Source organism: Poecilia reticulata, linkage group LG18 (assembly GCF_000633615.1).
Source record: "Poecilia reticulata strain Guanapo linkage group LG18, Guppy_female_1.0+MT, whole genome shotgun sequence".
Classification (NCBI taxonomy): Eukaryota; Metazoa; Chordata; class Actinopteri; order Cyprinodontiformes; family Poeciliidae; genus Poecilia; species Poecilia reticulata.
In genome coordinates this window covers 1,784,550-1,797,408 of record NC_024348.1, presented here as the reverse complement: position 1 = coordinate 1,797,408, position 12,859 = coordinate 1,784,550, and the positions used below count along the sequence as shown (strand labels likewise).

General features: G+C 38.1%; 1 protein-coding gene across 1 annotated transcript in view; it reads left to right on the top strand.

The window, feature by feature from the left end:
- Positions 1-2,267: 2,267 nt before the first annotated feature.
- LOC103480185 (serine/threonine-protein phosphatase PP1-beta catalytic subunit) overlaps positions 2,268-12,859 on the top strand; it is a 23,195-nt gene continuing 12,603 nt past the window's right edge. Inside the window, exon 1 of the mRNA XM_008435057.2 lies at positions 2,268-2,400. Within this exon, the coding sequence (XP_008433279.1) occupies positions 2,349-2,400 (52 nt within the window). The 5' untranslated portion in view covers positions 2,268-2,348. The remainder of the gene's footprint in view (positions 2,401-12,859) is intronic.

The following is a 12,859-nucleotide window of genomic DNA, read 5'->3' as shown; positions in this document are numbered from 1 at the left end:
GTAAAGGCATGTAGCTTATTCATTTTTGCCGCTTGTGGTCTGGTGTCACATTTCATGTACTCTGTAATTGCTAATACATCAAAAATGCAAATAGTTTTTTGTGTGCTTGCTTGTGAGCTCAATCTTCCTAACTACCTGGCTCCCCCATACCGTCTCTACTGAGTCAGAATTGAAAAGCTGAACAAGTAGGCAGAACAAATAAGTAAAGCAAAGAAAAACATTCTTCACAAATACCTGAAGATAACTGTGTCCAGGTAAATGTTACCTAGGACTATTATTTTGAAAATAGAATTCGTGGATTTCCGGCACCGACTCTTGTGTAACTTGACAGCTGCTGCTCTTTGATTTTCCTTCTCAGTGCAACTCACCACCGCCCACTCAAACAGTGCGGAAATACCCAAATGACGCACTTTAAAGGAACAGAAAAATAAGTTGTGAGTGGGCGAGGCAATAACAAGAGTGGGAGAAAGAGACCTGTATCCTTTTCCATCTCCGCTAGAAGCGTGCACTCATGGTTTTTTATCCTCACTAAAAGTAGAACATCAACCGAGATTTGTCCGCCTTTAACGAGTCAAAGCTCTTTGAGCAACATGGCTTTTTATTTCATTGACAAAAACGTTTCCCGAAACTTTAAAAGCTGTGCGCCGACCAGGAGTATGTAGTATTAGTAGCAATGTTTTTAGCTACTGGTGCAAATTTTCTCTTTTTAAAAAAAACAATGAATAGGAGGAATTCTGCCATCTCTATGGCCCCCCAAAAAACATATGTGCATCACTCTGACCAGCAGAGGGTGCTGTAAACCAAGAAAACAATTTTTCAAAAAGTCCATCATCCCAACTTGTGACTAGCGTAACAAAACATCTGAAGTTCTATTTCGACAAGTTGATGGGCAACATTAAGATTGCAACACTCCAAAATAAAACAAAACAAAGCAAGACAAAAAAATTTGTCTAAATTCACAAATCCCTTGACATCTCGCATTACCAGATTTGTTGCAAACCACGTTAAAATGTTGCAAAAATTAAATTTTATCAGTAGAAAAACATTGTCAGACACGTTAGCGCACACTTTTACGACTCACAGAGTTCTTTATTGTAATGGACAACCAAAACTATCACTCCATTCAAGCTACTACAAAATGCAGCTCCAAGAACGCTGACGTCTGCAAGACAGCTCACATCTATTGATTTTAAGGTTGTTTAAATTAATTGATGATCAGTGTTTGGTCTAACTATCAGATTTATTTTAGTAAGTTATTTTTATCACCCCAGATTTCGCTGGTTCTGCAGGAAGAGTCTTCTGTTGGTGAGAGCCAAAACTCATGGTGAGAGCCGCAACTATTCAATTTGACCATTATTATATATTCATGACTTTCTTTTTAAATCATGTATTAATGATTTAAAAGAAATCATTAATTTGCAATTAAAAGTGCAACTGTTTAATTGCACTTTTGTCTTGTTTAAAAGTTTTTATGACAAATATTTAGGTCTTTTATTCTGTTTACTACTTGTGCTTTCAGGTTTGTAGAACTGTGCTGTGTTTAGAATTGTGTTTTTGTTAGTGTTTCTTTAATAAACTGTACAATTGAGTTTCCTCAGCTCCTCATCCTTGAAAGTAGCTTGATGTATCTTTTCTTTTACCTTTTTGTGTGTTTTTGTTGTTGTTGTTTTTACAAAGTTTGATCAATTTTGATCATTGATGTCGGACCAATGATTTTGATCATTGGTCTGACATGAGATGTCGGACCATCTGGTTTTTACTCAGCTTCTGTGTAGTTCTTTTGTACTGTTTTGTTATGAAGTATGTTGTTTATTGAAAAGAAAATGCATGCTCGGTCCATTTCTTTGTATTGAATCTGAAGTTTTGACAATCGTATGCTTTCTTAATACTTACCGTATTTAAAGTTCAAGCTTAATTGTTTTAATAAACACCAGAAAACTTTGAAACATATTAGGCAAAAGAAATGTCGAAAAAAGACAAAACAATCCGAATTTACCAGTAAAGAAAACCTCGATAGGTGTGTAGGACACTACTTCACTCTTGGACAGAAAGGCGAGTCTTGTTCTTAAACTACATTTCCCATAAACCATTGCCTATGTATGGTAGATTTAGGTTGCATTCTGAAGAACTTGTCATATTTTATCAGAATAAATAAAACTCTTTTGAGGCAAACGCATAAATTGTCTGTTTTTTCGCTGGAATATAAAAATTTCCGAGGGTCATTTAATGCAACGGCAGGACATTAATGGGAGGAGTTGGCGGGCAGTTGCTGTGCGTTGAGGCGGCGCCTCGCCTTGGGTGCCTGTACACCAGACTGCGGCGGGCATAGAGAGCTTTGCGTTACAGAAATGGCGGAGGGGGAGTTGGACGTTGACTCGTTGATTTCCAGGCTTCTAGAGGGTGAGTTCTCCATACTGTCTGTTCGTTGTGGCTGGTTGACTATTTTTCCTAAACTCTGTAGCGCTCTGGGCTTATTTTTGACCCGGGAACATTAACGAACTCGCTTGACTCGTTGGCTAGCTTACGTTCGGGAGTACAACACTGGTCTTTCTGTCCGAGAATACAGGCACACCTCTTAGCCAGCTACTATTACACGTCTCACGGCTCCTTCAGACTAAAGTGGTATAAAATAGTTTCTTAGAACACCGTGGTGCTTTCAGCCTGGAAATGTTGACTCTCCCTTGTTTTAGCCGTTGCTTTGGAGTGCTTGTGCTCTGGTTCAGTATGGAGAGTAACGTCAGACTCTCCATACCAGCAATTAATTTCTACTAGTTTTCATGTCGCAATATTAACTTTATTACTTCGGCATGTTGCAGATCAGCCACTAAATAACCATTAATCTAATGTCATCCAGTGTGTATTACAACCCATACTCATTTGTATTAATTAGCCCCGTAAAAAGTACTCGATTGAATGCAACAGCTTCATTTGCCAACAACAAACTTGGATATTCATGCAAAGTAAATGGCAATCTTGAACTTTACTAATTGTGGCTCGAAAAGTTGGACGTAATGGAAAGATGCCAGATAAGGTGTAGCATTGTTTTAGTTTTTAACCCATAATTATTCCTAAAAAGAAACGAGTTTTTCTCTTGAGGTTTGGTGGGGTGGCTGAAGACGTCACAGTGTTGTGTTTCTGTGTGAACATTGCTAAATGACACTGTGTACATGAGAATTGATTATCTTCCACTTTTAGATAGACCTACAGGAACCATGACCTCAAGTAGGGGTGAGAGTTATGGAGCTAAGGTTTAGTCACGATTACTTTTTGTTTTTCTGTGGTACTGTTGTGTATTTTTTAGGTAACTTTATAGCTGGGACAGCACTAATAGCCCCCTACAAACAGAAATGCAGCTATTGAAAATGGCCGAAAACATACCCATTTTTAAAAAGGCATCTTCCGGACACCCGTCTTGAACTACCTCAACTTGTAAAAGGGTGTTATTTATTTATAAGTATGTATTTTATTTTATCACTAAACTGGACACAGTTTAGTGATAAAATAGTCTTTTTTTTTACTTTGTTGTTGTTCTCATGAGACAAACGGTAGAGAAAATGAAAATGGTAGAAATAAAAATTCCCGCAATAAAGGCAGTTCTTAGGGTTTTCAGACATTGTTCATTTAAATTTATCTTCAAAATTCTTAACATGATTTTTTTATTTCTTTCTAGGATAAATGTAATTAATGCTCAGCAGTAGCCTCTAAACATTTACAGACTTGGAAGGGAAAAAAAAAAAAAAACTAAAAGTGGACCCATCAGGGATTACGTGGTCTATTATTTATAATTTTTTGTTTTAGCTGATTATGATTATTGTAAATCCTCAAAAGCAGATTACATAGCTTGTCTTTCTATTCAGCACAGTAAAATCATTCAGGTTATGGAGCAGAAGTATTTTTAAAAATATAACATCAGATTCAACTTTAGATCCCTTTTTTCCTCTTTTTGCATTTTCAAATTAAAGTGCAACAAATAAAATGTACATTTTTTTTCCTTCTACAAGAACCATTCAGAAAGCATAGCAGTTTTTCAAAAAATAAAGTCTTGCTTTACTACCCAACATTTTGGATTGTGTATTAATTTCTTGTAATCTTTTCCAGCCTTAGGAAAAGTTTTTTGCTATTGCCATTTAATTATCTGTATTAGGACCAGAGGAGTTACTATGGTTACGCAGCTCTGAAATTAAATAGGATTTCACCATCGTTTTAAACAATAGTTACAGTGATGACATTTTAAATGACCATGGTTAGTGAAGTTAGCTTTACTAGAGCACCTTTATGGAGATCTCCAAATAGCCACCAATGTTCTAAATACAGCACCACAAATCGGGCTTCTTGATTGGTTAATTTGTTCCTTTGAATGTAATACATTCTGCCCGGTTATCCATTGGAGTTAAACATCCTCTTAGAAGGCTTCCTCTGTCATTTCAAACATCTCCCTGATGATAAAAATAGTTGCTAATCAACCATTTTATTATTATTATTATTTTTTTTTTTATTCTTGACCATGGTTCTAGACTAATTCTGAGTTTTGAATCAGCTGTTCTTTTGTGAGTAAATTTCAACCAGCAGTACTGATGATGTTATCATTTGTGCTGGGTATTTTCTTTCCCTGAGAGGGTGTGTGTGTGTGTGTGTGTGTGTGTGTGTGGGGTGGAGTAGATCTGTGTCTAAAGCACATGAGTCACATGATGCGTCTCCACCTCTAAATTCCTGTCTTAGTCAGATTTTAAAGAGGCAGTATTTTGTGTTTTCCAGGTACGTAGTGCCATTTTATAGCAGTCAAGTAAATGTCAACTTCAGTTGCTGCAAAAATGCTGTATATATCAAATGTGACTTAAAAGAAATTTGACTTTGTAATTTAGTGCCTTGAAATTGGGCCTCTGTCTCTTTAAGAAACTCCTACTATTTCTGAAAGGCCACCTTCAGGAAGTCATCACAACTTGGCTCCTTTACCTTTAACAACAATTTGACCAGCATTGCACTGAGAAGTAGCTCATATAATGAGCTCAGCAGTTCCACCAGGTGTTTACTAATTGCTATTGGCTAGTCTAGAGGAACTAAGTGAGGGAATCATGGGGGAGGGCTGCTCTGTGAAGCAGAAGGTCTGAGAGTGCAGCTCAGAGGAGGAGCTTTGTCCTCAAAGGTGGGGCTAGGTCCACCTAGGCATTTTACATCTCTCAGTGGTTGCCATAGAGATTAAAGGATTTCTCAAACATGCGAGAAAGAATCAAGGCAACACTCCAGGTATGTTTTTGTTGAGGAGATAAAATGATGTGAAACTCAAAAAAGACTTATTTTTACTTGATACTGCCCCTTTAAATATCCGCACTGGCCATCGTTCTTGCTTCTGTTGCTGATGTTGTTGGTTTGGCTCTGTTAATTATGGATGTACTTTCGAAGAAAAGGCCACTGTTGTTCCTGCATCTTTTGTTATGTGTTGCATGGCAGCGGAGGTTGACTTCCCCAGATAAATACTGGATCCTGACCCAGGTGAGCTTATCGGCCAGGAACACGGACGGCCTCTCTGTATGCAGTAAACACTCGAGCTAGTGATGAGCCAGTGGCGATGATTGATTTTTGTCTTTAAAATAATGTGGCTGGATGGATGCAAAACATTTTTAGCATGTGCAAATCATCAGGATGTGGATTTGCATGAAATTTTAGCAACAACTGAGTTGATAAAGAGTGATTACAGGTTGTTTGCTCAGTATGTGAGCAGTGCATGACAACACTGCCTGCAGGTTAGATTTCATGTTTGTCTGCTTTGTGATGCAACAAATGGGAAAAGTGAAGGAAAACAATTCCAGATTATGAATCTGGGTTCATTTACACCACCACCATTTAGCCTGCTTTGCTCCAGCTCCAGTTCATTTGTGGAGTTGTGAATGCGCAATCGAACTCTGATGTGGACCAAAAAAGCGAATTGCGGTCCGCTTACAAACCTTAGTCGGGATGTGGTTGAAGTGAACTCTCGTGCGCTTTGAATGCATACGTGAACGCCAAACGGACCGGGAACCGTTCCAAAAACAGGATGCGAACCGTAGTGCATGACATTCTGGGTAAATGCAACCAAAAGAAACGAGCAAGTCAAGCGCTAGCAGGAGAAATGACTTTTACCTACAGCAAGAGAAATGCCATTCCTTGAAGAAGGAAGCTGCACTTGGTGTCTTTGAAGGTTTTTGTGTCATTTCCTTCAGTGGTTCTTGGTGGTGCTCCCACACAGGCGAGGAGGTGAACAGGTTTTTCAAAATATTTTATTTGTTTTACACAGTGCAGTGTGATGGCAAACCACATGTGTGGAAAATATAACAAATGTTACAATTTTGATCCCCAATAGAACATAGTCTGGACTGAACTATCAGGTATGAAAATGTTTTATGACTTAATCCAAGCTTGTGGTCATTTTCTGGTTTTGGACCATCAACTCGTTACTGTAGTAAGAGTTGGGAAGAAAAAGAGTTGGGAAGTCTGGCAAGTATGAACAGATTGAGCAAAATGACATGTACTTGATGAGCAAGGAGGTAGGAGGAACTTTCCAGACACACCTGAGAAGACACGTGAATCTAGAACCCAGTGTGACTGCAGTTATACATATGACAGCTCCCACAGAAGGAGCTAGATCATCCAAACACGCATATGAAATCATAGTCACTGCAGGTGTGTATTTTTATTCTGTAGACAGGGGAAAGGCCACTGTGTACTCGCGATTGTTAAGGGTGTGACAGGTTGACAGGTTCAATTTGATTTGAGCAACCTACAGGAATTAAACTTGTTTCTCTGTCGGTTTGAATCATCAGAGGAAGCGTAAGTGCTGCAAGCTGAGTCTCCAAGGTGCTCTGAAGCTTGAACACAGAGTCTGAACCAAAGTCCTCCAAACATACAGTTGAATTAGTTCAGTATTTAATTTCTGTTAGCTGGCTCTGAGCTGTACATCACTGGGGAAGAATGGAACAAAACTCGAGGCAAATTTGGTGAACATCCAGTACTGATCAGTACTATTTTTAAATTGCACTATATACAATGGACCCCAGCATTAAACAGAGTGTCACAATAAAGTACTCTGTGATTTAACTCCATTCTAAAGTTGTCATCTAGGAGGAAAGAATGTCCTGTCCCTTTCTGTTCTTGCTCTGAAACCAGCGTTACTCTTTTTCAAAGAATTGAAAAATACTCTGGAATAATAATAATTTTTAATGGACTTCTAATCTAAAGCTATTGTCTTAACTGAAATTTAGTTCTTGTAGGGAAAAAAAAATGTTAAAAGGTGTCAGTTCAGTAGAGGTGTTACAATGCCAACACAACTGAGATTGGTTGGTTATTTAACAGATTTTTTGACGCATCAAGTTGCAAACGTGGAGGATCCTGATCCGTTTCTCAAAAATCAACCCATATGTCTCATTTTTAGGAACGTTGAGTTCTGAAGGACAGGCTGAGCAAGAAACACATCCTGGCCTTTTCTATGCTACAGGAAAAAATATATTTAACAACTGAGACTGAAGACAGGCACATTGCTAAGAAGGATTGACTTTTATTTATTAACTAGCACTCGTTATCACCCTATAGGATTATAATTCTTTTGCTTTTTCATAGTTAAAACGATTTCTGCTCCAGAAAAGGTTATGAATTGAGCAGATGTTACCATGGTGACTTGTTCACGAGAAAACACGACAGCCTTTGTGACGTCCAGCTAGCTGTTGTATCTGCTTCTTTGCTAGAAAATGTTTTAGCCATTTTGATTGATGCACATTACGTACGTATCCTTTAATCAAATGAACTAATTTAAGATTTTTTAAAAACCAATTTGGCAATCATTTATATACCATGTGGTTACGTTTGTGTCTATGTACTGTATGTTGTGTTATGTTAAGGAAACTAAAATGTTGTCGTCAGGCAAAAACCTTGCCCCATGTGTTCTTCCTAAAGCCATGAAAAATATTATATAGAGCCAAACGCTTAAATTGCCAGATTTTATTTAGAGATCTGACCTTTCACCAACACAAAGACTTGTCTAAGCTGTCTACCACTACAATTTCCCTCAGCTTACCTGGCTGGGTTGCATCAAAACTTTCTCAAGTGAAACTCTGTGGCTTTCTTTATTTTTTTTTTCTTCAGGGATTTACCTGCAGATCAGAATGACTGACTGCACACTTCTTCTTCTCTACTTGAATAACCGGGCCTTTCCAACAGTGAAAGGACTTTCCTTCATAGCTGTATCAGATTGATTTCTCTCTCTTTCAGAATGCACTACTACAGATTGGGAGGCTAGGTACTCCTACTGACTCAACTTCCAGAGGAGTTCATGTCCTTCTAAATGTCAACAGCTGTCTCTGGTTGAAATGAACACACTCCTTCAGAGACGGTAATTCACAAGGGCAGGGTGCTGTACTAATACATACAGTAATATGGCTGCCCTTGGTTTCTTTTTTCAATTCTTTTCTAAAAATAGAAAAAAAAGTGACAAAATATTGCATTTTAGGTACAGTGAACCCTCGTTTTTCGTGGGGGTTGTGTTCCGAAAATAATGCGCGATAAGTGAAGTCCGCAAAGTGGACTTCACTTATAAAAACCTTTAGTTTTTACAGTTATTATACAGCATAATTAAATACTCTACATTGAAACCAAAAAACAAAACCTGTTATCAAGTCAGTGGATGTGCGTCTTCATCAATCGGCCCTTAATGTGATCCGAAGTCATGTCATTAAAGCATCTCCTCCAACCTGCCCCGAGAGATTCACAGCTGTATCTACGGCAGAACGATGGATCTTATCAACCGAGCCTCCGGTTGGGTTTTGCGCTGCTTCTGGCCACAGTTTTTTTTCCCAGCAGGCATTCAAAGTTTTCAGCTTTCATTTCCTGAATGGCCAATCTGTATTACTTGTATTTAAGTACCGTAACGTTATTGGCACACAGGCAGCTCGGAGACTGTTTAGCCAATCAGGACGCAGAACATAATGCACTGTGAAAAAAAACTACACAAACAAATCCGCGACGCAGCGAGGCCGTGAAAGGTGAACCGCGTTATAGCGAGGGATCACTGTAATCGGGGATTTATTTAGCCCCATTTTTAGTAAACCGAATGATCTTGCTCCGAGTCTCTCTCTGAATGTTTATTATTCAAAATAGATGTAATTTGAACAATAAACAGTAGTGAGCTAAAAGTATTAGTTCTTTCTTTTGTGACTTATCCATTGTACACACACAGCCAGGCATTTTTTAAAATGAAAATCTATGCAACATCGTTTAACCCTAAAAGAAAAGAAAAAGAAATTGTACAAATGGGATCAGTTTTAGAAATGTTTTCGTCCACACAAACCCAAATAAATCTTCTCCCGAGTGTTGTTTTAAACATGCCAAACCCATAGAGGGGAGTGTAGCATAAAGCTAAACCTATATCAGCCAATCAGATTGCTTCAGTTTCTGTTGGGAATTAAATAGGAGGTTCATTTGTGTGGACAGATATATAGGTGGAACTACCTTCAAGTGGTGTATTGGAACAGTGTTTTTCAACCTTTTTTGAGCCAAGGTACATTGTTTTAATTGAAAAAATCACGAGGCACACCACCAACCAAAGATGTAAACAAAGATGCTCTGTAGCCGCCTATATTACATATATAGTTATTCTTATCAAAGTGTCTAAGTTGGAATAGGAATCAACACAAAAAATTTATTTTTATCATATCTGACATTTCTTATTTCAAATTGCACTTAACATGTCCACTTCAAAATGTATGAATGTAGTAACATTCATGCATCACTAATTCTCTTGTTTTAATCACAAATTTTCTTGTTTAATGTAAAATGCTTTGTACCTACTGCCATCTAGTGATAATAAAATTTACAATTTTGTAATTACATTACAAAATTACGCCGCTAGTCACTACTACATCAAAGACACTCAAACATGGCATTATTTGCAGATAATTAAGTCTTTTAAGACCAATTACCGTATTTTCTGGACTATGAGTGCACCATACTAACCGTACCTTCAAATTTTTGAACCCCTCTCCTCTCCCCTGGAAACTTGCATATCAGCCGCACCGGACTACAGGCCGCTGGTATCTTTACCACTCTCGGTTTCCCATAACGACCCAGCAGAGGGCTGCGTCCTAATAACTGCTGGATATATTAAGGACACAGTTCTCCGTCTCCCAATCCGGTTTTGTTCACGCCGAGTTTACGTGCAGTGGCTCTATTTTCCTCCTGTACTGCCAGATCGATACTCCTCAACTTAGAAGCTGCATCATATTAGTTTGAAAACATTTTTCCGTCGTGACTGCTGCTAGCATGTGCTTGTTCTAAATGAAAATTAGCGCCTTCTTCTTTGATTTCCAATTTAGACTTCCAATAATTCACTTCCTGCTAAAGAGCCCCCTGGTGGTTGGAAGAAAAATCCACAGAAAAGCCACATGTTCAAAGTGTAGGAAAAATGTAGCAGTTTATAGTCCGGAAAATACGGTAGGTGAAATTGAATAATTTCCACGGCACACCTGACGATCACTCACGGCATACTTTTGTGCCACGGCACAGCGGTTGAAAAACACTGTATTGGAATATAAAGTTATTAAAACACAAGACCATGTCGATTTGGAATCATGTCAAGCAAGTTTTCTCAAATCTCCTCTTTTTTGTATTTAACAGTTTTTGTATAGATTAAAGTCCACAATGCATAAAAATGTATCTGTGTCTGAAGCCATTTCTAAAGTTGACTAGCAAATATTTCCAATAAAAACTGCTGCCTCTCTGTTGATTGTCCTGCTGCAAACAGAAAAGAAGCCATCCAAATAGTTTCTAAACATAACCTGGTAGATCTGCAGATAATAAGCTTGCTGTTGGCTGACGTAAGGCAACTTTAATAGCACTAATGTCTAAGCAATGTGGAAATGCAGCTTATCAGTTTCTAGGCTGATTTAGAAGAAATTCACGAGGCAAAACCTTTTGAATCATTGCTTTCATTAAATTCTGCTGTGACTAATAATGTTTTGGATCCCCAAGAATACCTGATGACCACGGAGGTTCACATAAAAATTATCAACCACTTGAACAAGTGGTTGAACAACTTCTAAACTAAATCAGGAGAAGCAAAATTGAACTTTTTTTTTTTTTTTTGGAAAACAAATGAAAGCTCTGTCTGCTTTTGTAAAGCGTTGCAAACAAGAAGCTCCATTAGGCAAGTGAAAGAATTTACTGCTTGTAAGATTTGTTTCTTTGTCATTCATATTTTGGGAATGACCTCATCTCCAAAGCATTTTTACGAAGAAGACTTCCGTTTTCAAAGCGTGAAACGTGTGAGATCCTTTGGCTCTTGAATATTTTTTAGCAATTAAATAGAAATGATTTTAAATATCTGTCCAAATCACTTAATATTCTGCGTTGTCTAGATGACCAGCTAAACCTGATAGACTGACATGCTTTCCAATTGGCTGAGGCCGCTCTGTGACTTCAGGGCTTCTGGTTTCATCAGTCACCCTGAAACCAAACTGACCTGGGACCAGTTCCAGCACCTCCACCACTGCGACCACTGTAAGGGTCTAATATTGGAGGTGTGGCTTATCCTTATTTCTGTGAGGAAAAAGACCAGCGTATGACACAGTGGGGAATCAAAGAGCCATCTGCTGTTTTTCCAGTTGATGTTTTCCAGAGAATATCACTCGTGTTAGTTCCAGCACATTGAAGCTGCAGGGTGTCGGAGCAAGGTCACCGGTATCCTTCAGTCTACCAGACCAATCTCATGTTTTTTTCACTGCTTTTGTGTTCTCCTCCTCCTCCTCCTGCTCATTAGCTTTTACTAGTGCTGGGATCCAGCAAAGCAGCTCTTGCACACGCTAACATTTCCAGCATAGCTATGCTTAAGCCCACATTGCTCCAGGCTTTAGCAACAACAGCCCTTCTGTGTGCTTTATCAGAACAGGTGGTTCTATGTGGCACGATTACCAACATGGTCACATGGCATCAGCAAAAGGATGGAGGGAAAGTTTTCATTTCAGGTGTTGGCAAATGGTTGCAAAATTAGCTGTTTATGGAGATTTAATGTTGAGATTCCCCCCCCCTCCCCAACCAATGTACTACTTGGGCTTCCGTAGTTTGCTGTGTCCATCGATTCATAGACGGAAGGAACTAACCCGTCAATCCATCAATGACAATAGAAAATTTTTTACTTACCCACTTGCAGCTTTGGCATCATTGAACTTTTGGACTACAAAATCTTTGAGAGAAATAAAATGTCGGATTTATTAAACTGATTTGCCAGAAGTCCATGACCTTGTTTAGTGATTCCACAGCAAATACTGTACCATAATTGTTAAAGAAAAAAAATTTTAGTAGCTACTGACTGGATTGAGAAATATGACCGACACAGAAGCTAAAGATCTTTACACACCACACCAAAAGAAATAAAATAAGACTTTTCTGCAAAATTCTAAATTCTACTCCAAAGTACACAACAAAATGTATTGAAGGGTAAAAAATAAAAAAATCATACCAGAGTTTTCTGTCAGGCAAAAGTTTGAGTCTCACTCAGAGCTCCTCATTATTGTCTGACTTGAAGCTACTGCTAGCTAGCTGCTAATGGACCCTTTCTAGCTCTCTACCTTTTTTTGGATTGAAGATGAAAAATATTTGTAAATACATTCTACCCAGAATTCCTAAAGTTGCATATGTATAGCTTCACCTACTTCAAATGATATTTAAAAATGTTAAGCACCTGTTGCTAACTGATCAATTAGTAAAAGGGGGGAAAAAACAGATGTCCATCTTTTTCTGCAGATAAGACATTCACTGACAGAATGTTATGCTTTTACCTTCTAGGCAATAAAAAGCTTATTATATATATATATATATATATATATATATATATATATAT